Raw genomic sequence first — 27,709 nt, 5'->3', positions numbered from 1 at the left:
GAGCAGGTATTTCAACTTTAATCTCCCGCCACCCTTCTGCCATTGGTCGGCTAGTCCTAAGGACCAATGGCAGGGGATAGGAGCAAGGTGGCAGCTGCCACCTCGCTCCTATCCCTTAGGATGATCGGGGTTGTCTCTGACAGCTCCGATCATCCCTATTTTCACCAGTGACCCGATCAGCCCGGAACCCCGCAAGTCCTTGTCATTAGTCAGTCACTATCTGACTGACTAATGACAACGATCAGCAGCAGGGGACCATTCTGATTGGTCCCCAGCTGCATAGTGTCATCGGTCAGCTGTTCAGAACAGCTGCGATGACGTTTCTATCACCATGCCACCGGACATTGATAGAAAATGTATTGGACGTTTATGAATGTCCATTTGCCTAAAGTGACAGGAAAAATGGACGTTCATAAACGTCCATTTGCTGGAAGGGGTTAATAAAGATAATTGGGGAGATTTATCAAAATCTGTGCAAAAGAAAAGTTGCCCAGTTGCCAATAGCAACCAATCAGATTGCTTCTTTCATTTTGCAGAGGCCTTGTTAAAAATAAAAAAAGTGATCTGATTGGTTGCTATGGGCAACCGGGCAACTTTTCCTCTGCACAGGTTTTGATAAATCTCTCCTAATATGAGTAATTTTTATTTTATGGTCTTGTAATGTTTTTTCATTAGGCTGTATGGCGGACAGTTATCATTGTTTGCTTTGGTAAGCAAGTTCTGAAGTCATTTTTTTATTCTTTAGTTTTGCTTATGTGTTACATAGTATAATAAATATCATATGGGATTAATAAATATGGAGCACATAAGTAAAAAAAAAAAATAGCGCAGCTTTTGTGAGACTTTCTTGCGACTTTTTGAATTTGCTCACGTACGGAGTTTTGTACTCGAGATCAGACCTGGAACAGACTTGCGACTTTTTGTTAGGGGTTTGAGATTTTTTTTTTGCCTACGTGCGATTTTTGCGCATCATAAATAGCTGACGACTGCAAAGTGAAAACTGAAATTTGCTTAGGTAATGCTGTTTGTAACTTTTTGCTTACTTAACAAAAGTCACGCAAAAAAGTGCTCAGGCGCATGTGAGACTTTTTGTGCGACTTTTGTAAGCAAAAAATACCTTGTTGAATGTCCCCCTATGTTTATTCTTTCTGCAGACTTCACTTGGAAATGCATTGCCGTCTATACGACCGCACATTTCCGAGCGGTGCTCGCAATGGCAGGTTATACCGGCGCTCCGCTGTCAGAGCAATGTCCGCACAGAGATTTTCCATGTGGACATTCCCCTGTGTGAACATAGCGTAAGGCTAGCGCTTCATTGTTTCTTTTTGAAGCGCAACTGACTGATTTTAAAGGGGTACTCCGGTGAAAACCTTTTTTCTTTTAAATCAACTGGTGGCAGAAAGTTAAACATATTTGTAAATTACTCCTATAAAAAAAATCTTAATCCTTCCTGTACTTATTAGCTGCTGAATACTACAGAGGAAATTCTTTTCTTTTTGGAATGCTCTCTGATGACATTACGTCCACAGTTCTCTCTGCTGATGTTAAAATAATAACACTTTCATTATTTTTGTCCTTAGTGGGATTTGAACCCAAGTCCCCAGCACTGCAAGGCAGCAGTGCTAACCACTGAGCCACCATGCTGCCCTTAGCATATATCTGCTATGCATGGTTGCTAAAATGGACAGAGATGTCAGCAGAGAGCACTGTGCTTGTGATGTCATCAGTGTTCCAAAAAGAAAGGGATTTCCTCTGTAGCATTCAGCAGCTAATAAGTACTGGAAGGATTAAGATTTTTTAATAGAAGTAATTTACAAATATGTTTAACTTTCTGCCACCAGTTGATTTAAAAGAAAAAAGTTTTTCACCGGAGTACCCCTTTAAATTTTAAGTGACAGCTGCAGTCCATAGGACTGTATGCAAAAGCCATACCCGGAGCCTTTTTTGAGTGTATGTTCTCAAATCATGCTCCAAAAAGATATTTTTTTAAAGTCAAAAATTCACATAAAACGTACATAACACAACCATATTACATTTAAAATAAATAAATATTTTTTCTTACAGCTGTAAACTCATTGACCCAGGGTTAAAATTACTATCTGTAAACTCAATGTAGAAGCAGTCTGACAGTGAATCTACTCCATTATGCATCTGCCCTATAATAGCATAGTATTGCCTGCTGGGAATCCAACGTGTATGTATATACCACCACCAGTAATGTAAACATAGGAGAATATTGAACCCTCCAATGCTCTCCCTCCCATACAACAAGCTCACAGGCTGGGACCTGCAGAATGACTAGTCCAGCACTGAGCTGCATAGAGATCAGTTTACAGGTATTTTCTCAGCCTCCTCTATGCAATTGCTCCTAAGATCCACCCAACTTTTTTCTTAAAGCAACAATCCCTTTTGTTCCGCAGTTTCTCACTTCTATCACTGCTGCCTGCAGATGAGCAGTCCCAGCCAAGGAACTCTGTGCAGCTGAAGTCACTAAGTATTATACACTCAAGCCCTGCAACCATGCTGAAGATTATTGTGGAGTCTGCTACCAATATCCCCAAAACCAAGCTTGGGAAGCCAGATCCTATAGTGACCCTCACCTTCAGAGGTAAGACTTGGATGAAGTATTGTATATTTTACTGTAGATCTGTGTAGACATCCAGTTTATATTTAGGAGGCTACCCTGTCTGCGGCTGAATACACAGCATTCCCCAGCGTTCCTTAACTTCCATGTAATTAGCTGTATTTTCCCCTCGCCAAGGACAAAACTGCCTTTGAGCTATGAATGGTAATAGGTCTGGTTATGCTTTAGCTAGCATGTCATAGAATGGCTGCTGTTTGCAATAAGGGAAACTACAAGTCACAGAATGTCGAACTAGCATGCTGTGACTTGTTGTTCTGCGCTGAGCGGAATGCCATGGTTCTGGAGTTTTTAGATTTGTTTCATGGGATAATAAAGGGTTAACTCCATGGTTGGTTATGGAAATACGTCAGTACGGCGTCCAAGGTATTATTGGTGTAAACCGTGTTGCTAGGTTGTCTATTGTGAGCGTTTTAGTCTTCTTTTTTTTTTTTTTTTTTTTTTGCTTATACAATTTCTGGATTCTTTTTTACCTTTTTTCAATGAGCATCACAGGGCGTGGCGAATATGTGGCATAGGCTGCTACCTATGAGATGGGGTTGATGTTGCCGTATGTTACTGTCAAATGAATGGCGTGATCCAATAATATCAATTATCTAGGCAAGAATATGTACAAAAGATTTGACCTCTATATACTTATTCCAATTTCATAGAAATAAAGCTTTAAAAAAAAGTTATTCTGTTCGGAGAACCCTTCCCATAAACCCTGTAGAGCATATGGAAGTCGTAAAGCAGTGTTCTCCAAACAGTGTGTCTCCCACTGCTGCAAAACTACAACTCCCAGCATGCCCGGACAGCCTATGGCTGTCCGGGCATGCTGGGAATTGTAGTTTTGCAACAGCTGGAGACACACTGTTTGGAAAACACTGTCATAGAGGGGATCGCCTGCTCAGGACTCTATTAGGTACAGAGGAATATTGAGCCACTTGAAAGAGTGGAGGACATAAAGGGGTACTCCACATTTAAAACTTATCCCGTATTTACAGGATAGGTAATAAGTGTCTGATCGCTGGGGATCCGACCTCTGGGACTCCCCTGTGATCTCCAGAACGGAGCCCTGAATCTCTCCGCTGCATGGAGTACGTGGTTGGGACACGCTCAAAGCTTCCTTTATGGAAAGGCGGAACGCTGTACTCCAGCACTCTCATAGGGAAAATATTGTGTTCCATGCAGCAAGGAGATTGTGGGGTGGGGGGGGGGGTCCCAGAAATTCGACCCCCCTGCAATCAGACACTTATCATCTATTGTGTGCATAGGGAATAAGCTTTTAAACATTGGAGTACTCCTTTTAAGTCATCCCCCCCCCCCCCGCCCACAGAATAATGGATAACTAGCTGATCACTGTGAATCTGACTAGAGATGAGCGAATTTACAGTAAATTCGATTCGTCACGAACTTCTCGGCTCGGCAGTTGATGACTTTTCCTGCATAAATTAGTTCAGCTTTCAGGTGCTCCCGTGGGCTGGAAAAGGTGGATACAGTCCTAGGAGACTCTTTCCTAGGACTGTATCCACCTTTTCCAGCCCACCGTAGCACCTGAAAGCTGAACTAATTTATGCAGGATAAGTCATCAACTGCCGAGCCGAAAAGTTCGTGACGAATCGAATTTACTGTAAATTTGCTCATCTCTAAATCTAACCATTGAGACCCACGCCAATTTTTAGAGATGCCAATTGTCCCTTGTGTGAAAACAGCGTGTGCTCTTGGCAACGTACAGCCTACATTGAAATGACAATGATTGTTTAAAGCGTTATTGTCATTTAGGCTAGGTCCACACTGTGTTCCTGCCCTCATTATTTGTATACGTCGGTATCCCGCTGAAAACAGGATGTTGACATATACTGTTAATGGGAGCAGCAGACCCCCATCACTTCTATGGCCGAACTGAGTGACCTAGGGGGAAATTTATCAAAACCTGTGCAGAGGAAAAGTTGCTGAGTTGCCCATAGCAACCAGATTTCTTCTTTCAGTTTTAAATAGACCTCTGCAAAATGAAAGAAGCGATCTGATTGGTTTTCCTCTGCGCAGGTTTTGATAAATCTCCCCTCTAGTGACTCCATTCAGGATGTATCTGCTAGGGATCGACCGATTATCGGTTTGGCCGATATTCACGATTTTGGACGTTATCGGTATCGGCAATTACCTTGCCGATAATCCGATAATAACCTGCACCGCCCCGGCCAGAGATGGCCGCCACCGCTGCCCCATTGCCTCCCCCATTCCCGGTTTTATAATTACCGGGGTCCTGGCTCCTGTGGCGTCCTGTGTTACGTTGTGCGCTGCGTAATGAAGAGTGACGTCCTCAACGCGATGTCACCGTCAGTTCGCACAGTGACAGCTCAGGAGGACGCCGCCAGAGCCAGAAGTAGCGTGGACCCCGGGAACAGGTAATTATAAAACCGGGAATTGGGGAGGCAATGGGGCGGCGGCGGTCTCTGGCTGGGGAGGTGCGGTGGGGGGTGCGGCACGGTGCGGTCGCGGTGATAGGACTCAGGAGGACCCCAGGACAGGCCGGGGGAGAAAAGCGTGTGGCGGTGGCGGTCTCTGGCACCGCAAAAGCCGCTGCAGTTCATTGATTTATAGCGCCCGCTTTAAATCAATGACCTGTAGCGGTGTCGCGCGGGGGGGGGGGGGGGGGGGGGCGGTGGGCGTCAAATAGCGGATAACGTATACCGATATTCCGGTATAATTTAATCGGCTATCGGCCCTAACCTCCACAGAGTATCATATCGGTCGATCCCTAGTATCTTCTATTATAAGCAGATTGAAAAATGGTGTCCGTTGGGCTTTTGAAACAGCGCAAATGTCCCTAAAGGAGTCACTAGGTGGCCATAGAGATTGGGTCAGCTGCTCACGTCAACAGTATACAAAAAAGGGGTGCCAATGGATACGATTAGTGGGGGCAGATAAACTTTTGACAAGTCCTGATACCTGCTGGTCTCGGGTAAAGCACATAGTAGCTCGCCTCATCACTTGCATGGGGTCTGTTGGTCACCTGGTAACTTTACAGGATTTCGGTGGAGAAAAAAAATAGTGCTTGCATAATTCATTTCTCCGCTAAACTCCCGGCCTTCTGGCCGGATTGCCAACGGAACTCCAAATAGCGGAGTCCGACAGCAATGTGAACGAGGCCATAGTTGTTATCTACCTTTTCAAACTGATGACCTTTCCTTTTGGATCAGTATGAGATCAGCTGTTTAAAGAGGCTGCAGTGCTTGCTGGAGCGCCAGATCGGTGTTGTTGCCTAGGAATTGGACCCTTGCTGATCTCCTATCGATGAATTATCCAGAGGATGGCTCACTGCTTCCCAACCAAGGTGCCTGGTTGGGAAACACTGGGATAGGTCAACCGTTTTGAATGGCTGAATAACCCCAGCTTTGCTTTATAATAAAACATCCTGCAACCTTCCACTGTATCTTCTCTTGCTATTCCTTATTATTTTGCTGTTTTGTTATCAGTGTACAGGAATGTTCTAGTTTCTATTCTTCAGCTGAAAAAAAAAATACAATCCTAATATTTCTCATAGCTGTTTGCTACAGTTGTATCCAATCCAGTTTGCAGTTTCTAGTAAAAAGAATATTCCCATTCCCTGACAGCAAGCAGTGGTCCCCCATTTTGTCTTGCATTACTTTCAGGCCTTTGTGGAGCATGTTGCTGTTTGCAGTTATCATAGTCCTCTTAGATTTTCAATTTTTCTGACCTGTAATAAGAGAACTGACATTGTTATGTAGAGGAGAGTACTTACTGACCCCAGACTGTATGGTTCTTATTATGAATGGCTTTGTACTATTAACCATGAACTGATGGAATGAAAACATTTAAAGAGTGATATCCTAGATTGCTGCTGCTGAGAAAGGGTCATTGGGGGGGTCTGGTGGGGGGAGGCGATATTTATCATTGTTGGCAGGGGTATAGCTATAGGGGGTGCAGAGCTAGCAGTCGCACTAGGGCCCCAAAGCAAATCTGCCCCAAATCTGTAAAATTTATTAAATGGTCACAGGGCATTTGATACATTTTTGCAGGTCCACATTTCCTTAAATTTAGATTTTTTTTAACCCCTTAACGACGCAGGACGTATATTTACGTCCTGCGCCGGCTCCCGCGCTCATCAACGGCCGGGACCCGCGGCTAATACCACACATCGCCGATCGCGGTGATGTGCGGTATTAACCCTTTAGAAGCGGCGGTCAAAGCTGACCGCCGCTGTGAAAGTGACCCGACTGTTCGGGACCGCCTCGGTGAAATCGCGGCGTCCCGAACAGCTGACAGGACACCGGGAGGGCCCTTACCTGCCTCCTCGGTGTCCGATCGGCGAATGACTGCTCCGTGCCTGAGATCCAGGCAGGAGCAGTCAAGCGCCGATAACATTGATCACAGGCGTGTTAATACACACCTGTGATCTGTGTAAAAGATCAGTGTGTGCAGTGTTATAGGTCCCTATGGGACCTATAACACTGCAAAAAAAATGTAAGAAAAAAGTGTTAATAAAGGTCATTGAACCCCTTCCCTAATAAAAGTTTGAATCACCCCTCTTTTCCCATAAAAAAAAATAAAACAGTGTAAAAAAAATAAACATTTGTGGTATCGCCGCGTGTGTAAATGTCCGAACTATAAAAATATATCATTAATTAAACCGCACGGTCAATGGCATACGCGCAAAAAAAAATCCAAAGTCATAAAAAAAGCGCATTTTTGGTCACTTTTTATACCATTAAAAAATGAATAAAAAGTGATCAAAAAGTCTGATCAAAACAAAAATCATAACGATAAAAACTTCAGATCACGGCGCAAAAAATGAGTCCTCATACCGCCCTGTACGTGGAAAAATAAAAAGTTATAGGGGTCAGAAGATGACATTTTTAAACGTATACATTTTCCTGCATGTAGTTATGATTTTTTCCAGAAGTGCGACAAAATCAAACCTATATAAGTAGGGTATCATTTTAACCGTATGGACCTACAGAATAATAAGGTGTAATTTTTACCGAAATATGCACTGCGTAGAAACGGAAGCCCCCAAAAGTTACAAAATGGCGTTTTTTTCTTCGATTTTGTCGCACAATGATTTTTTTTTTTACGTTTTGCCGTGCATTTTTGGGTAAAATGACTAATGTCACTGCAAAGTAGAATTGGCGATGCAAAAAATAAGCCATAATATGGATTTTTAGGTGGAAAATTGAAAGGGTTATGATTTTTAAAAGGTAAGGAGGAAAAAACGAGTCCTTAAGGGGTTAAAAAATGTCTATTAAATTTTATTAAATAATTTTATTCATTAAACCATAAAAGAAGACATCAGCAGTATAAATGACACGTGGTAGGTGCGGCCCAGATCAGGTCTGGCACAACTCTTTCATCTGAATCACAAGAATCATTGACGGAGAATGTGACAGATGTGAACAGATGCGAGTCTAAATCACTAAGATGTTTGTCTTTGTGGTGTTATCTCTTCTAGAATTTGAAGTGACTTAATATCCAATTTCCCTTATTCTCTTCCTGTAAAAAAAAAAAAAAAAATAATAATAAATTAGCGCCAAACCTTGAAGCTCCTGGGCCCCAATGCTAAATCTGTAAGCGAATTGCAATTACCACATGCCATTTATAATACTGATGCTTTCTCAGGGTATGTTTACACTACCGAACCTTCGGCACTAGGACCGCTCAGACCTGCGCTGTCACCTTTGATGGCAATGCAATCCGTGCATAATTCTGTCAAAAGTATATGAATGTGTTTATTCTTTTGGCGGATCAGTTAAAAAATTCCGCAAATGGAATTCTGCAGTGTTAATGGGTCAACAGAAGACCCATAAGGATAAAGGTTCAGACACAATAATTCCTAAGTGCAAATCTGTGCATGGAAAAACCCTTAGTGTGAACATACACTAATATAGCAGAAGAGCTTTGGGTGCATCCCTCAGAAAACAGCTGCCACTGCACCCCTTAGGCCGAATTCACACAGTCTTTTGGGGCTCCTTCTGATGTGCATCATGCATTTCATATATCCCGAAATAAATGGATACATGCATCTGGCTCTTTCCCGGTCAATGGGGGAGATTTATGAATACCTGTGTGGAGTAAAAGTTGACCAGTTGCCCATTGCAACCAATTAGATCACTTTTCCTCTGTACAGGTTTTAATGAATCTCCCCCATTGACCGGGATAGAGCTGAATACAGTTATGCCCAATCGAATGAAGATGACATATGTTACTCACAGCGAGTAAAACATGGCAGACATCTGAGGCTACCCCTCTCTAAAAATGCACCATGTGAACATACCCTTCTGGGGCTCGTCTACATAGGTGGATTTTCCTGTGAGTTAGCAATGTGTTTCCCGCTGCAAGTTTGAATTGAGGCGGACTCTCCTCGCCAGATATGGGGTCTGTGGTGCTTTTTCCGCAACGAAAATTTTGCTGCCAAAATCTGCACTGGAGAGCTGCTGTGCACAGATGCTATCTCGCAGTAAAGTCCGCCCTTGTGAATTAGCCCTTAGCTACACCTATGTAATCTTGTCCTTAAAATTAACAAAACCCTGATGAAAATCTGATACATCCTGTTACTGATATCCACCAAAACGAATCAGTCGTAGGTCGGTTAAGAACAGAAGCCATGACACTTTTTCAACATAACATTATCCTTCTTCATAACTTGGGATAGGACACATTTCTGCCATGTTTTCTATACTGGGTACAGTTGTGTCTGCAAATAATCACCATTTGATAATCCAGGATGACACAGAGAAAACATCTGGTTCTGGTTTGTGACGCAACATCGCAGTTTATCATTATAGATGTGCTCACAGCTTTCTTTGAAGTCCTTAGGACTGTAGTGCCAGCTGTTAGGGAACCCAGTAGCTGGGGGGAGATGTAACAAAGGTTTGGGGTAGCCAGGGATAAGTAAATGAGAATAGAGAGGAGATAGTCACTGAGTGGCTGTCCAGGCATGCTGGGAGTTGTAGTTTTGTAACAGCTGGAGGCACCCTGGTCCCACATTTTGCTTTGGAGCATTGGATTATGTACACTTGTGATGCCATGGGTGGTGTTAGGAAATACCTTATCACTTTGTGACGCCAGGGCACCGTTAGCCTATACACAGTACGAGGTTGGAGACAGCTTCTAATGGGCCAGACACGAGGAATAAAGGAACATACCAATGTCAGGTTATAGATGACTGATACACAGACAGTATGGTGGATTCAGTGTAACCCCTTGGGAGTCCTGTTGCCTTACTGGGGCTTGTGGTGCTTGTCACCCAATAAATTGATACTGACTTGAGATAGGACTGAAGATTGTTCAAGGTTGCTAGGGTTCTGTCAAGGTCCTGTAGATTTCTCCGCCAGGGCATGAACTTTCACCATGCGGGCGATCCTTGCAGAATGATTGAATAAGACTTGGAATGATAGATTTGTTCTGGGCCTTCAATTTGAGCTTCTCCACACACCTCACACCTTTTACTACACTTGTGCTCAGGCTTAGCACTTGGGCTAGACTGGGGCAGCTCCTCCCCTCCCACTACACTATATAGCCCAGAATTTAGGGGTTCCCATTGGGCATACAGGGTCACATGGTCTTGTACTGCTCACCTCTTAAAGGCACAGAACACACATGAATACACATATAGAAATAGCATATAACATAATGCTTTGGAAAATATATTAAACCACCGGTTAAGTGCTAGAACATAATAGAAACAATAACTAGTCTCTCAGTGGGCCCAACACTCATGCCGCAGGCCTGCCCGAGGAAGTCCGAAGCTACAGGGCAGCCTTTGGTGCTGGGACTCCACACACTCCATAACTGTGCATTCCTGTGGGAAACAACGTGTCATGGCATTGTTTGATATGAATCACTGCATGGTGGAAGTTGATGTATAATATCGGTCATACAGAATAGATAGCTGCCGGCCACAAGATCTCTCTGTTCATGCCCTATAAACGTTTCCACTCTGCCTGAAATCCACTATGTCAGTGTTTTTCCAACAGCGCGCCTTCAGCTGTTGCAAAACTACAACTTGAGGTATTCCCGGACAGCCTTTGGTTGTCCAGGCATGCTGGGAATTATAGTTTTGCAACAGCAGGGGAGACACTGTTTGGAAAACACTGTCCTAAGGGAAGAACTGATGACCTATCCCAGTGTTTCCAGCCATTCTGGGAGTTGTAGTTTTGCAACCGCAGGAGACACACTGTTTGAAAAACACTGCCCTGTAGGAAGAACTGATGATCTATCTCAGTGTTTCCCAACCAGGGTGGCTCCAGCTTTTGCAAAACTACAACTCCCAGCATTCCCGGACAGCCAAAGGCTGTCCGGGTATGCTGGGAGTTGTAGTTTTGCAACAGCTGGAGACACTCTGGTTGGAAAGAATTACACTGCACCATACTGTTGGGAGACAGTAGGGCGACTTCCCATTAAACATTAGATTGCTATTGCCAGAAACTGTGTATTTGACTGTCCTCTATGTAACATCTATGGCCAGTTTCGAGGAAAACGGTCATCCTGCTCACCCACACTAAACCAATATACCGGGTTATAGTGCGGGTAACCAGGAGATGCAGGGTCTCTGACTGAGATACCTACCTTTAGTCCAGCACGAGGTCCCTCTGAAGGTCCTCTTCTATCTTCGGTGAATTGCGCACTGGGGGCAGGTCCGCCGGGTGAATTTGAATATTCATGGTCGCTGGTCACATGAGCGCACAGTAGGCGCAAGCGCTCATGTGACAGGCAACCATGAATATTAGCCAGAGACAATATCTTAGTCAGAGACCCCACTCTCCTGTTCACCTGCACTATAACTGGTGTATTGGGTTTACTATGGGTGAACAGGATGACCATTCGTTTCTTTCTTTTGGCAGAAAATTATAAGATACATTTATATTGGCGCCCCAACAGTTCAGTTGATAGATGGGGCTGCGGCTGATACTCCAGCTCTTTGCAGCACCTAAGTCCCTTTTAATCAGATGATTATGGGGTTGCTGGGAGTTGGACCCCCACCAATCTGTTACTGACAACTATCCTAATAGGCCATCATTATTCAGATCTCCGAAAACCCTTTTAAAGGGGTATTCCAGGCAAAAACCTTTTTTTATATGTATCAACTGGCTCCGGAAAGTTAAACAGAATTGTAAGTTACTTCTATTAAAAAATCTTAATCCTTCCAATAGTTATTAGCTTCTGAAGTTTTCTGTCTAACTGCTCAATGATGATGTCACGTCCCGGGAGCTGTGCATGATGGGAGAATATCCCTTGCATGATGGGAGAATATCCCCATAGGAGCTGGACAGCTCCCGGGACGTGAGTCATCAGAGAGCAGTTAGACAGAAAACAGTAACTAAACTTCAGAAGCTAATAACTATTGGAAGGATTAAGATTTTTTAATAGAAGTAATTTACAAATCTGTACTTTCCGGAGCCAGTTGATATATATAAAAAGTTTTTGCCTGGAATACCCCGTTAACTTGGTGTAGTTCATGGTGTGTCCCATGCCTTTTGCTATCAAATGGTGAGAACTTGTGCAGGACTCCACTGTCCATAGGATCAAGATTGTTTGCAAACAAGGGGGTAGGAAATTGACCCAAGGGAGGAGGAAACAAATACCGAGCCCTTATGGCCTTGGTGCTCATTTAAAGTACTGAAACTACGTCGTCGCCCCCCCCCCCCCCGCCTTGTATGTTGAAATCTGAGCCCTTTCTGGCAGACTTTATAGCCTGCATAATTTTCCGTTGAATCACCACCACTTTTTTTTTCCTTCTTCTTTTCCTTGTCATCACTTTGACTTGTTGTAGAGAAACCACCTTGTCCTGTGTGTTCATCTGCTGTGACTATGCAAATCTTCATATTTTTATCATGATTTTAGAAAAGATATTGTAATATTAACAACCTTGTATACACTGTAATGTTAACAGGAAATCTGTGCAGAGTTTCCATGTGCCTGAGATGGATGGTACGCAGCTGTTTATATAGTTTAAAGGGTCATGTGCTTGACTTGACTTCCTGAAGAATAAATACTAATATGTAATAGACTTCACAGAACAATAAATGTTAGCGGATGCAAAGCATGCAGGACTGTGGGGCAGGACTGTGGGGGAGGTGATGATCCTCTTCTCAAATGACCTAAGAGCCAGGTGACAATCCCTATCCACGCACACTCGGTCCAGCCCAGTGTAGTGTCACTGTGCTGAGAGAACCTTTGCAGGTGGGGATGTCTTCACACCATAAGTATGTGGTAGCCCTTGGGGGGGGTGAATGGTAGTTGGGGAGTTGTTTCGGTAGATGAGGGGTTAATGTTAACCCTATAGTTCGTGACGCCAGGCTGCGGGCTAGTAATTTTCCGGCCTATCGCCGCCCTTCCCAGTAACGATAGGTGCATGTATAAAAATGACTGAAGGTCCACAAGGTACTTGAACTTGAACAAACTTTACTGAAAGGCTTGCGGTACATCCAATGCACAATAACAGTCTCAGGAATACAGTCTCTATATAGTGCAATGACTGACAGTTGTTGCGGACCTTGACTTTTAGATACAGTCTCTGAATTTAGGGAATATTTGCAGATCCGTCCAGATTTAGGGGTTAGATAAGGTCCGGTGATCATGCAGAGTGCCCAGGGATTGTTACACTCTCAATTTAGAATCGATCAGCCGTTGTCGCAAGGCTTGGGCCTAACTCACTGCGGGAGATAGCTGTAGAGATCCTTCCTCGTCAGGAGCGCAGGAGCAAAGAGAGAGAGCAACGGCCGCCGCTCCCTTATATGGGCAGGAGCAGGGCCGTTTTGGATTGGTCCCAGTAACTGTCACTCACCGTTAAATGGAGTGATGGGTAGAATACGTCATAGGGACCTCCAAAGGTCCTAAAGCAAAAACCATAGAGTTTTCCTGACCACGTGACCCGCAGGTCCTGCTACGCTATGGACAGGTAATTATTTATTTACATTGATATCATTATATTTACATGCATCCTAAAAAAACTATTAGCTCAATAACTCTCTAGATGAGAGGTGACCAGGGGTGAACTAGACAATGGATACCCCAACTTCCTAGGGACTCTGGCTAAGGGGACCCTCATACGCAGGTACCAGATAGGATACGGTAACGGGACACCACAAGTACATATACAATATTATCATACAGAGCCTATGCAAGGGTCACATATCAGATCTACACCAGCACTCTGTAGAATATAATCATGCTAAAAATACAGTTACGTCTAGTTGGATGACAGCCTAAATGACAGCCTTCAACTGGGTGATGGTCTCCACACTTGGCTAATTGCACAGGGTGTTAGGAAAGTCAGACAGGCCAGGTCAGCAAAACACAGGCAAATACGGTACAAAATCAACAGACGAAGGGGTAAACCATCTGAAGGGGAGTGCAGTATAAAATCAGCAGGCAAAGGCAAGGCAGGTCACAAGCAGAGGTGAGAGAGGGTAAAATGACAAATGGCACAAGGTAAAGGAACGCTAGTGAACTTGTCCATTCTTTCTGTGAAAAAACACACTGAATGCATTGCCGTTTATGAGACTGCGCATTCCCGTGCAGTCTTAGCGCTGACTTATTATGCCGTGGAATGGCCGCACTGAGATTTTCCGTGCGGATGTTCCTGATGTGTCAACAGCCTAAGGGTGTATTCACACTACGGAATTCCCACGGAATTCCACAAGCGGAACTCCGCGAGCGGAATTCCACGGTGTGAACTTAACATTAGTGTGACCAGTTCACACTGCGGAATTTCTGCTGCGGACAATTCCGCCGCTGAAATTGTTCCGCGCAAAGAAAGAACATGTTCATACTTTGCGCGGATTCCTTGAGCACTGCATAACTGTCAATGGTGACGGCTCAGTGCCCCGTGGCCCTAGCGCCAAAGCATCTACGGCGGCGGCCGCCAGGCCAAATGTCCGCTCGTGAAATTCAGCGAGCGGAGATTCCGCAGTGTGAACGCACCCGAAGAGTGTCCCTTTCCACCCCATGGGTTTTCATATCTGACACACAGTACTTAAAGAATAGTACAACTTATAGTTACTTTTTCATGAATACAGTGGACATAGGAAACTAAAACTGTAGATTAAAACATTGCCGCCTCTTGTTTCTTTGTTTCCATACCCTATTGTTCATCTCCCTCAGCATAAGGGGCCACCATACATTGGGGGAGATTTATCAAAACCTTTGCAGAGGAAAAGTTGACCAGTTGCCCATAGCAACCAATCAGATTGCTTCTTTCATTTTTAAAAAGGGCTCTGAAAAATGAAAGATGGGATTCTGATTGGTTGCTATGGACAACTGGTCATCTTTTTCTCTGCACAAGATTTGATACATTTTTCCCATTATTTCCTATGAAATGTATGGAGTTGGTTCATCATGAAGGGGTTATAGGACATAAAAGACGCATACTGGGATTTCTACAAATGTTGTTCAGGCTAGTGGTTCGGTTCTGATCTGTTAGACTTCTGTTGATCCTGCTGAGCAGTATGGAGTAGTCTGCTATGGGTCCTTTAAAAAAAAAAAAAAAAAAAAAAAAAAAAAAGATGCCAAAAAGCAGTGCGAAGAGAAACCATCTTGTTTTTTGTGTTTTATGTTACAGCTCTACATTGTCTCTACATTGTTTACTGCCAATTTGCTGTCACTTACAGCTATTCATTATAGCAGATATGTTAATCTGACAGCAGACCTGTCTAGCCTTGTTTTAGCTCTCCACTATCCTTTCTAAAGTTCTTATCTAAAAACAAACCAAAATCTCTGCCAGTGTTTTTCCTTTTTAGCAAAGCATAACATCTCCGAGAAATGGGGAGTTCCACTTGCTGTGTTACTGATTTAAAGGGGAGGTCCATCGTTGCAACCAGTTTTCCTCTATTCGTGCAAATCCATCTATGATGATAGAGGATGACATGTTTCATACAGTGTAGATTTTCCTGACATTAACATGTCTCTATAATTAGAGGAAAACTTGTAAAAAGTCTTGATTGTTGAGGTCTGGATGTTGAGACCCCCACCGATCTCTAGAACAAACCAGACTATGGGGGAGATTTATCAAAACCTGTGCAGAGGAAAAGTTGCCCAGTTGCCCATTGCAACCAATCAGATCACTTCTTTCATTTTTCAGAGCTCTTTTTAAAAATGAAAGAAGAAATCTGATTGGTTGCCATTGGCCAGGTTTTGAGAAATCTCACCCTAATGTGCTTTACTCCCTGTTTACTGCTATCTTCATCTTGCTGCACGAGACAATCTCCATTATAAGTCTATGGAACTCCTCTCTTGCAGTAAGCCAGTGAATCTCTTTACCGTGAACTTCTCCCGGCATTTTAAAGATTGATGGGAGTCTTAACACTCAGACCACGACCAATTAAAATGTTGATGTCTTTTATGATAGCAGGGACACTTTGAAAGTCAAAAGTCAATTACATTTCCTATTATGCAATCTTAGGTTCCATGGTAACAGACTTCAAACAAACCCAGTGCAATCTGGTCCTGCAGTCTCCCTCTGAAATGTGCCCAAATTATTACTTACTTTCTTTTGGTAGGTTAGCAAAAAAGAAGGGTACACAAAGAGACATAGGCCTGCATTTGAGGCGTAGAGAGAAAACAGAAGGCCCATTTGCAGGGTTTCTTTATTCGTTCCAAATACATTAGGAAAAATAGCGAAACATCCCTTTCACTATGCTTGGGATTACACCCTAAAGGCATGTCGTGGGAGTCCTCTTATCAAGACACCATCTGCAGGAGTCCTGTGATGGTGTACTTATGCAGTCTAAGGGTATGTCCACACGGCAGAATTTCAAAGAATTACGACGGAAATTCTGCTGTAATTTACTGCAAATTCTGCTTTCTGTCAAAATATAAGACTACTCTCATATTGTGCGGAATTCTGCGGCAAAGATCAAAGGGGCTTGAATTTCAGCGGAATTCTGTGTTTAGATTTCAACTGAATTACTGCAAAATTCATTAATTCCATTTAGCAAGCTTTGCTGAATGAAATTTCTACAGAATTGCATTAATTCCACCGTGTGAACATTCTCTAAGTGTTACATGACAGGATGGCCGCCACGTAACATCACATTTTTGTTTTGGCAGCCTCTGCAGGGAGATATCTGGCTTTCCTACTGGGTGATCTGGGACAACCCCCTTTAAAGGCGATGTCCAGGCACTCTGTCCTGCTTGTTCTGACATGGGGCTTGGAGAGACACAACTGCAGGTTGCTGAGGCACCATTTGACCCCCCAAAAAAATAGCCTAAGACTAACACCTTAAAGGGGTACTCCGCTGCACAGCGTTTGAAAAAAACTGTTCCGAACACTTGAGCCGGTGTCGGGAGCTTGTGATGTCACAGCCCTGCCCCCTCATGATGTCATGACCCGCCCCCTCAATTCAAGTCTATGGGAGGGGGCGTGACAGCCGTCACGCCCCCTCCCATAGACTTGCATTGAGGGGCTGGGCATGCCGTTATGAGGGTGCGGGGCAATTAGGTCCCGAGCTGACAACTCCAGCATTCGGAACAGTTTGTTCCAAACGCTGAGCAGCCGAGTACCCCTTTAAGCTTTGATTTTTTTACATACTAGAATTGGCTGTATTCACACACTGAGGCAGTAGTGAGATTATAAAGTACTGGAAATAGGCATTTATGGAATCATTCGTCCGCTGCTCTTGTTTTTACAATACCATGTGGTGTCCATATGGTGCTAGGGGAAAGCCACAGCAAAACTGAAAAAAAATGCCATGACCGTGCATAACATTACATAACATATTGATAAACTGCAACAACAGATATTACTGAATGCAGTGTTGGTGAGAATTACACTAAAATAGTAAAATATTGTTTCACTTGTTCTCCAGTCTGCTGTTACTAACCTAGTTAAACAGAAGTAAATGGCAACTGTTGTCACATGACTGGATGCAGCTGCTTTCTATTATCTGAAGCCCAGGGGTGAGTGGTATTGCTGTAGCTGCGGCATCTGTCTTCAGTGTGAATTTCTATTAGAAGAATTGGTGCATTGTCCTTGATCAAGTTTTCATATTGCAAGGACAGAGGACAGAGCTTGTCCATAAGCAGTTCTTCCCTTTAGGGCAGTGTTTTCCAAACAGGGTATTTCTAGCTGTCGCAAAACTACAACTTCCAGCATGCCCAGACAGCCAATGGCTGGTCCGATGGTAATTTTGTGGAATACGTTGGTAAAAGGCGCAGAATGTTATGCCAATGTGTACCACAGCATTCTCATGATTTCAATGGACTAAATGTAGTCTATAAGTGATTATGTTCAGTCGACTAAGCGTATACAGTTTTTTTGCGGCACGGTGCGGACCCCTGCAATCTTGGTGCAGCCCCCAGCATTCTGTGCCAGGCGCTGCTTCCAAGACAGGGGGGCGTCACGCTCACGCCCCCTCGTGACATCACACCACGCCCCCTCCATTCATGTCTATGGGAGGGGGCGTGATAGCTGGTCCTTTGGATAGAGGTTAAGATGTATAAACCCGGAATATCCTGTTTAAGTCCTGCAGGAACATGTGAGAACGGAGTTCCCGCACTTTTTCCACAGCAGGAACACTTTCCATTAGCAGGAGTCCATTCAAATAAGCACCACAACCCCATCAGTCTCATGATCATTGGGGGTCCCCATTGGTGACACATCTTAGGACCATTCCATCAGTGTTTGAAAGTAAAGAAAATGGGATTTGCAGGGCTCGCTTATGTCCACTAGGTACCCATCGTACAATGGACTGTGACATTGATCCCACAGCTCCTGGTGGCATGTTAGTGAGCGACACGCTGCATTTTCCTCATATGAGAACGATATATACTGTATGACATGTGCTCCTCCATTTTCCTATGGTGTCCACTTCATGGGACACATGGAACTAGCTAAGCCATGTGCATGAACCCTAAAGGTAAAGGGCCCACATTATGACTCCATTTTCCAGATTATGTATCTTTCACGTGCTGTACATACGGTAGTCAGGAAACGCTCCTGTACAGTTACGCTATGACAATAAAACTATTCTGCTGATGCTACCTGTTATGTACTACCCTGAGGTGATTTGGCAGCCATTCTCTCCTCATTCCAGTCAGACTTTTATTATGTCCTGAAAGGGAAGCTAGAGCTGAGGAGACGGGTGACAATGACAAACTGAATAACTTTAATCATTTTATTTTATTTTTTATAAAGTAGCATGTCTTCTTGCTGTCAATGACTAGAGATGTTTTTTACAGATTGTTGAGTTTTATTATTTTATAGCCGTGTTGGCAATTTCCTATGAGCTAAATACATCAGAAGAACAATCTGTCCCGTCCTGATACATTGCAGCCTATCAGTGTAGATCAAATATGTCGGGCATATATAAGGATGCTGGGGTGTAACGGGTGTATCAAGGAATTGTTATACTGGACAATTCCTTTAAACCCTTGATATGAGCTATTCTGTAAGGAAATCACTGGGGAATTCCTCTTCATTTGGCAAGATACCTACACCAGCACTGAAAAGATCAATTTTCCTTTCCGTTCCTGTATAATATGTTGTTGGGCACCAATATACCCTGTCCAACTTTTATGACAAAAGTTTAAAGGGTACCTCTCATCAAATAAACTTTTGATATATTTTAGATTAATGAATGTTGAATAACTTTCCAATAGCATGTTAATGAAAAATATGCTTCTTTCTATTGTATTTTTCCTGATCAGTCCTGTCAGCAAGCATTTCTGACTCACGCTAGAGTCCTAAACACTCAGAGCTGCCAGCCTGCTTTGTTCACAGCCAAACAGGCTGTGAACAAAGCAGGCTGGCAGCTCTGAGTGTTCTCCTTTGTGAACAAAGCAGACTGGCAGCTCCTAGTGTTTAGGACTCCAACATGAGTCTGAAATGCTTGCTGCCAGGACTGGTAGGGAGACCCCTAGTGGTCATTTCTTCAAAGTGGAAAATTAAATAGAAAGAAGCATATTTTTTAATAACATGCAATTGGAAAGTTATTCTGCATACATTAATCTATAATATATCAAAAGTTTTTTTGATCAGAGGTACCCTTTAAAAACAAATTATGATTTTTCGAATTTTCTATTTAAATATCCATATTTATAAAACAATCCTGAAATCATGCAACTTTCATTTTCATCTCTAAGCTTAAAACTAAGCTGAGACTACCTGTGTTTTCTGTGATAAGGAAGAGGCTGCTGAAGATTGGTGTACAGCATTACAGTGAAAGGTGGCACCAATAGAAAGTGAAAACAACAGATAAAGCTCACAGCTCAGCCTCCTCCTCCCAGTGAAATGGTCTTTGGAAAGGGGATATTTATCAAAACCTGTTCAAAGGAAAAGTTGCTGAGTTGCCCATAGCAACCAATCAGATCGCTTCTTTCATTTTTGAAGAGGCCTCTGAGAAATCAAAGAAGCGATCTGATAGGTTGCTATGGGCAACTCAGCAACTTTTTCTCTGGACAGGTTTTGATATATCTCCCCCACAGAGTATGCCTGCCCATTTATCTGAATGGGATAGTTCCTGTCTGTTGTTGCCAATGTCCATGGGTCCTGTTAACAACAACAACATAATTCTGTACAAAAAAAATTAAATACAAAAATTGCAATCATAATATAAAAATGAATTAGAAAAGAGGAAGATGTTTCAGTATCTGTCTCACCTCAGTTAAAACAAATCTAGGCGATACATTCCATTCCATTTAACTACTGTATCGTAAAGCCCAGTAAGTACCGTATATGATAACTTCTGCTGCACATTCAGCTTTCAAATTTATGAACCCATGGAGGTTCTGGATATGGAGTCACACTCAAAATCAAAGTGGAAAACCACACTACAGGCTGATCAAACTGTTACGCTGAGCGCTCCGGGTCCCTGCTCCTCCCCGAAGCGCTCGCGGTGTTTCTCTCCCTGCAGCGCCCCGGTCAGACCCGCTGACCGGGAGCGCTGCACTGACATTGCTGACGGGGATGCGATTCGCATAGCGGGACGCGCCCGCTCGCGAATCGCATCCCAAGTCACTTACCCGTCCCAGTCCCCTGCTGTCATGTGCTGGCGCGCGCGGCTCCGCTCTCTAGGGCGCGCGCGCGCCAGCTCTCTGAGACTTAAAGGGCCAGTGCACCAATGATTGGTGCCTGGCCCAATTAGCTTAATTGGCTTCCACCTGCTCCCTGGCTATATCTGATCACTGCCCCTGCACTCCCCTGCCGGATCTTGTTGCCTTAGTGCCTAGTGAAAGCGCTACTGTGTTTGTCCTTACTGTGTACTTGACCCCCTGCTATTGCCTTATTGACTACGATTCTTGCTGCCTGCCCCGACCTTCTGCTACGTCCGACCTTGCTCTTGTCTACTCCCTTGTACCGCGCCTATCTTCAGCAGTCAGAGAGGTTTAGCCGTTGCTAGTGGATACGACCTGGTTGCTACCGCCGCTGCAAGACCATCCCGCTTTGCGGCGGGCTCTGGTGAAAACCAGTAGCAGCTTAGAACCGGTCCACTAGCACGGTCCACGCCTATCCCTCTCTGGCACAGAGGATCCACATCCAGTCTGCCGAATCGTGACAGTAGATCCGGCCATGGATCCCGCTGAGGTTCCCCTGCCAGTTGTCTCTGACCTCTCTACGCTGGTCGCCCAGCAAGCCCGACAGATCGCCCAACAAGATCACCAGCTGTCGTACTTGACCACCATGACACAGCAACTCCAGTCGCAGCTACAGCAGCTTCAGTCACAATTTCAGTCACAGCTACAGCAGCAACAACCATCTCCTCCGCCGGCTCCTGCACCTCTTCCGCAGCGAGTGGCCGCTCCTAGCCTCCGCTTGTCCCTGCCGGACAAATTTGATGGGGACTCTAGACTCTGCCGAGGTTTCCTGTCACAATGTTCCCTACATTTGGAGATGTTGTCGGACCAATTTCCTACTGAACGGTCGAAGGTGGCTTTCGTGGTTAGTCTCCTGTCTGGAAAGGCTTTGGCTTGGGCCACACCGCTCTGGGACTCCGATGACCCTGTCACCGCCACTGTACACTCCTTCTTCTCTGAGGTTCGCAGTGTCTTCGAGGAACCAGCCCGAGCTTCTTCTGCCGAGACTGCCCTGCTGAACCTGGTCCAGGGTAATTCTTCAGTAGGCGAGTACGCCATCCGATTTCGTACTCTCGCTTCCGAATTATCTTGGAACAACGAGGCTCTCTGCGCGACCTTTAAAAAAGGCCTATCCAGTAACATCAAAGATGTGCTGGCCGCACGAGAGATTCCTGCCAGTCTGCATGAACTTATCCATTTGGCCACCCGCATTGACATGCGTTTTTCGGAAAGACACCAGGAAATCCGCCAGGAAAAAGACCTTAATCCCTGGGCACCTCTCTCACGGTATCCCTTGCAGTCTACCCCTGTGCCTCCCGCCGAGGAGCCTATGCAAGTAGATCGGTCTTGCCTGACTATTGAAGAGAGGTCTCGCCGTAGGGATAAGAATCTATGTCTTTACTGCGCTAGTACCGAACATTTCTTGGTGGATTGCCCGATTCGTCCTCCTCGTCTGGAAAATGCTCGCACGCAACCTGCTCATGTGGGCCTGGCGTCTCTGGGTACGGAGTCTGCTTCTCCATGTCTCACTGTGCCCGTACGGATTTCTCCTTCTGCCGACTCCTCCTTCTCTGCCGTGGCCGTCTTGGACTCTGGTTCCTCTGGAAATTTTATTCTGGCCTCTTTGCTTGATAGGTACTGCATCCCGGTGATCTGTCTCATCAAGCCGCTCTACATTGCTTCAGTCAACGGAGTCAAGTTGAACTGCACTGTGCGTTTTCGCACAGTGCCTCTGCTTATGAGCATTGGACCACATCTCGAAAAGATTGAATTCTTGGTTCTGCCCGGCTGCACATCTTAAGTCCTTCTCGGTCTGCCATGGCTCCAGCACCATTCTCCCACCCTTGACTGGACCACCGGGGAGATCGAGAATTGGGGTCCTGCTTGCCGCAAGAAATGCCTCACGCCTGCTCCCGGCCCCGTCTGTCGGGCCTACGTGTCCCCTCCTGTGCCTGGTCTCCCCAAGGCCTATCTGGACTGTGCCAAGCCTCACCCTCTGCCCTCCCTCCCCATTCCCACTCCTTCTGACCGGTCTGCCCAGGACTTCACTGTCCCCCTGAAGGAGACTCTACAATCGCTCCCAATGTCCTCGTCCCAGGTGGAGCGACATCCCGACAAAAAGAGGGGGAGACCTAAGGGGGGGGGGGTACTGTTACGCTGAGCGCTCCGGGTCCCTGCTCCTCCCCGAAGCGCTCGCGGTGTTTCTCTCCCTGCAGCGCCCCGGTCAGACCCGCTGACCGGGAGCGCTGCACTGACATTGCTGACGGGGATGCGATTCGCATAGCGGGACGCGCCCGCTCGCGAATCGCATCCCAAGTCACTTACCCGTCCCGGTCCCCTGCTGTCATGTGCTGGCGCGCGCGGCTCCGCTCTCTAGTCCCAGCTCTCTGAGACTTAAAGGGCCAGTGCACCAATGATTGGTGCCTGGCCCAATTAGCTTAATTGGCTTCCACCTGCTCCTGGCTATATCTGATCACTGCCCCTGCACTCCCCTGCCGGATCTTGTTGCCTTAGTGCCTAGTGAAAGCGCTACTGTGTTTGTCCTTACTGTGTACTTGACCCCCTGCTATTGCCTTATTGACTACGATTCTTGCTGCCTGCCCCGACCTTCTGCTACGTCCGACCTTGCTCTTGTCTACTCCCTTGTACCGCGCCTATCTTCCGCAGTCAGAGAGGTTTAGCCGTTGCTAGTGGATACGACCTGGTTGCTACCGCCGCTGCAAGACCATCCCGCTTTGCGGCGGGCTCTGGTGAAAACCAGTAGCAGCTTAGAACCGGTCCACTAGCACGGTCCACGCCTATCCCTCTCTGGCACAGAGGATCCACATCCAGTCTGCCGAATCGTGACACAAACTTTGATTAAATGTCCTTAAAACAAGTCACAATGAGGCTCAGTAGTGTGTGTGTGGCCTCCACGTGCCTGTATGACCTCCATACAACACCTGGTCATGCTCCTGATGAGGTGGCATATGGTCTCCTGAGGGATGTCCTCCCAGACCTGGACTAAAGCATCCGCCAACTCCTGGACAGTCTGTGGTGCAACATGGCATTGGTGGATGGAGCAAGACATGATGTCCCAGATGTGCTCAATCGGATTCAGGTCCGGGTAACGGGCGGCCAGTCCATAGCATCAATGCCTTCCTCTTGCAGGAACTGCTGACACACTCCAGCCACAGAGGTCTAGCATTGTCTTGCATTAGGAGGAACCCAGGGCCAACCGCACCAGCATATGGTCTCACAAGGGGTCTGAGGATCTCATCTCGGTACCTAATGGCAGTCAGGCTACCTTTGGGGAGCACATGGAGGGCTGTGCGGCGCCCCCCCCCCCCCCCCCCCTCAAAAAAAAAAAAAAAATGCTGACCCACCACCAAACCGGTCATGCTGTGGGATGTTGCAGGCAGCAGGACGTTGTCAACAGCATCTCCAGACTGTCACGTGCTCAGTGTGAACTTACTTTAATCTGTGTAGAGCACAGGGCGCCAGTGGAAAATTTGCTAATCTTGGTGTTCTCTGGCAAATGCCAAAAGTCCTGCATGGTGTTGGGCTGCAAGCACAACCCCCACCTGTGGACGTCGGGCCCTCATGAAGTCTGTTTCTGATGGTTTGAGTGAACACATGCACATTTGTGGCTTGCTGGAGGTCATTTTGCAGGGCTCTGGCAGTGCTCTTCTTGCTCCTCTTTGCACAAAGGCGGAGGTAGCGGTCCTGCTGCTGGGTTGTTGCCCTCCTACAGCCTCCTCCACGTCTCCTGATTTACTGGCCTGTCTCCTGGTTGTGCCTCCATGCTCTGGACACTATGCTGAGAGACACAGCAAACATTCTTGCCACAGCTCGCATTGATGTGCCATCCTGGATGAGCTGCACTACTCGAGCCACTTGTGTTGGTTGTATACTCTGTCTCATGCTACCACTAGAGTGAAAGCACCGCCAGCATTCAAAAAGTGACCAAAACATCAGCCAGGAAGCATAGGAACTGGGAAGTGGTCTGTGGTCACCACCTCCAGAACTAGTCATTTTTATTGGGGTGTCTTGCTAATTGCCTATAATTTCCACCTGTTGTCTTTTCCATTTGCACAACAGCATGTGAAATTGATTGTCAATCAGTGTTGCTTCCTGAGTGGACAGTGTGATTGCACAGAAGTGTGATTGACTTGGAGTTACATTGTGTTAAGTGTTCCCTTTATTTTTATGAGCAGTGTATAATCATGCGCCTACTTATAAAATGATGTATTTTAGGCCTCATTTAAAAGGTATTTATTATTTTTTTTTTAATCAACAGAAAGTTAAAGGGGTACTTTGTCACTAAGACATTTTATCCCCTATGCAAAGGATAGGGGATAAGATGCCTGATCGCAGGGGTCCCGCCGCACCCCGTTAGAATCGGCCCACGGAGCGTGCTCGCTCCAGGTCTGATTACTGGCGCTTGCAGGGACGGAGCATAGTGACGTCACGGCTCCGCCCCCGTGTGATGTCACGCTCCGCCCCCTCAATGCAAGCCTAAGGAGGGGGCGTGACGGAGCACTGTGGTCAGACAGAAAACAACTACACAGCTGATAAGTTCTGGAAGGATTAAGATGTTTTAATAGAAATAATTTACAAATCTTTATAACTTTCTGTTATACCCCTTTAAAGCCCATCCCGTCCCAGGTAAGGGCTCGTGATCAGTTGCATAAATAGGTCTAGTATTTACCTCTGGTGATGTTACTTTGCTCAGCATTTCAGTGCTAGTCTGGGTGTTGGCTCCTTCATAACCTGTTTTATATCCTGTAGGCACGGTTATTTAGGACTGCAGAACACCTTTCAGACACAAATCTCGGCATGTCTCGTAAATACCTGTTGCGTGGATTGCCTGTTATACCTTGGTATTCTTCCACCTACGTATCATAGATGAATGTACAATATAAGGTGCTGTTAGAGTGCTTCTATATCTGGGTTTTTGAGCTAGGGACCCTGTGACATCCACCGCATTTGTCCTCATGGGGCAATCCCTTTTCTACATGCCCTATGATGGCATATGGGCATCATGGAAGGGGTGGTCCACTTGGGACATTCCTTCTATTACATCCTGCCCTAAATGTCCGCTCTGTGGGAAATTCTTACTTTTCCCTCGACAACGGCTAATGCAGAATAAGCTAAATGTTGGCAGTTTTTCCAGCCACAGTGTCTGAGTTATGCAGACGGCTGTAAATAGAAATAAATCCTGATTATATGAATGTCTGAGTCAGTGTTTCCCAACCAGTGTTCCCCCAGCTGTTGCAAAACTACAACTCCCAGCATGCCCGGACAGCCGTTGGCTGTCCGGGCATGCTGGGAGTTGTAGTTTTGCGACAGCTGAAGACACACTTGTTTGGAAACACTAGCCTAAGGGAACGTAGGGGACAGTATGGTATTCTTTTAGCTAACACAAATATTAGAATTTTACATGCATAATCCTGCCTAGTCCAGTGTATTTTGCTACCCATTGATTTTAATACCAGATTGCGATTGTATATAGCCGCATAAAAGATTGGGGTATGGTGTCAAAGAGGATGCTGGAGTGTCCCTGTTCATTCCACAGCCTTGGAGGGCACGGGGCGGACATTGCAGGATTTGTCATCTTCCATAGGACTGGCTCAGTCCGCATAGCCTTACATTATCCACAGCGAGCTATTTGCCTAACCTCTGAGAGAGTCATCTTATGTTTATTCATTGGACAATTGAGCAGCGCTCCCCTCCCTTGTGTACACAGCGTCTCCACAGTGTAGTATTGAGCTATACTGGTCCTCTTTATTGGTTAATAATATATATTGTATTGTGTTTGAACAATGGGAAACCTATTTAACAACCCGAATATCTACTTTGTATATAGATAGTACATATGTAAACACTTTGCACTATTGCCTCAGAGATATATATATATATATATATATATATATATATATATATATATATATATATATATATATATATATATATATATATATATATATACTCAACGTGTGTGTGTGTATGTATGTATGATGTATGTGTGTATGTATGTATGATGTATATGTGTGTATGTTCCACAAAAACTTTCAAACGGCCAAAGATATTAACATGAAACTTGACAAACATGTTACTTATATGTCAACAACAAACATAGGATAGGTGATTTAACCCTTACTCACCCCCATTTGCCAGGGGTGGGGTTTATGTTTAAAGTCCCATGCAAGTCAATGGGAAATATATGTTACTGCATAACTTCCAAACGGCTGGAGATATTTCGATAATACTTGGTCACATGTTACTTATATGTCCACTTAAAATATAGGATAGTTAACTTAACCCTTAACCACCCCCATTTGTGAGGGTCGGGGTTTTTGTTTAAAGTCCCATGCAAATCAATGGGAAATGTATGTTCCCACATAACTTCCGTACGGCTGGAGATATTTCAATAACTGGTGCACATATTACGGGTCGGGACGAGAGGTCGGACGGGATGACGGGATGTGGGGTTGGGATATGACAACAATATAGGAGGACGGGATAGGAGGAAGGGAGAGGAGGTTGAGATAGGAGGTCGGAATAGGAGGTCAGGATAATGACGGGATAGGAGGTCGGGATATGACAACAATATATGAGGATGGGATATGAAGTCAAAAGCTTCCTCCTTAGTTTATTTTCCTTCCCAACAAGGATTAGCAAGGAAACACCGGGCAACGCCGGATACTCCGCTAGTATATATTTAAAACTCAACGTGTGTGTGTATGTTCCAGCATCACATCCAAACGGCTAAAAATATTAAAGGGGTATTCCAGGCCAAAACTTTTTTTTATATATCAACTGGCTCCGGAAAGTTAAACAGATTTGTAAATTAGTGCATGAGAAGACAAAGAAAAGTCGGCACTCACCGGGTTTCCAATTCAGCAGATTTTATTGCACGTTGCTCACAGCCATAGTACAATTCTCGGGGAGAGGACGGATGGTACAAGCGGGGTACCACAGAGAGGCGACACCTGTGTTTCGCACTTAGTAGTGCTTCAACGGCCCGTTGAAGCACTACTAAGTGCGAAACACAGGTGTCGCCTCTCTGTGGTA

The 27,709-nt window shown here is 45.1% G+C and overlaps 1 protein-coding gene across 10 annotated transcripts in view; it reads left to right on the top strand.

Annotated features, from left to right (window-relative positions):
- Nucleotides 1–27,709, top strand: part of MYOF (myoferlin) — a 228,335-nt gene that overhangs the window by 46,105 nt on the left and 154,521 nt on the right. For 7 of the 10 annotated variants that reach the window (XM_056529441.1, XM_056529439.1, XM_056529437.1 and 4 more), the window contains one exon: nucleotides 2,421–2,608. In XM_056529441.1, coding sequence (XP_056385416.1) covers nucleotides 2,421–2,608 — 188 coding nt within the window. Of the gene's footprint in view, nucleotides 1–649; nucleotides 710–2,064; nucleotides 2,337–2,420; nucleotides 2,609–27,709 lie in introns of those variants that run through there. The other 3 variants (XM_056529446.1, XM_056529445.1, XM_056529442.1) reach the window with 2 other exon arrangements.

Source organism: Hyla sarda, chromosome 7, assembly GCF_029499605.1.
Source record: "Hyla sarda isolate aHylSar1 chromosome 7, aHylSar1.hap1, whole genome shotgun sequence".
NCBI lineage: Eukaryota > Metazoa > Chordata > Amphibia > Anura > Hylidae > Hyla > Hyla sarda.
This window is presented reverse-complemented; position numbering and strand designations above follow the sequence as displayed.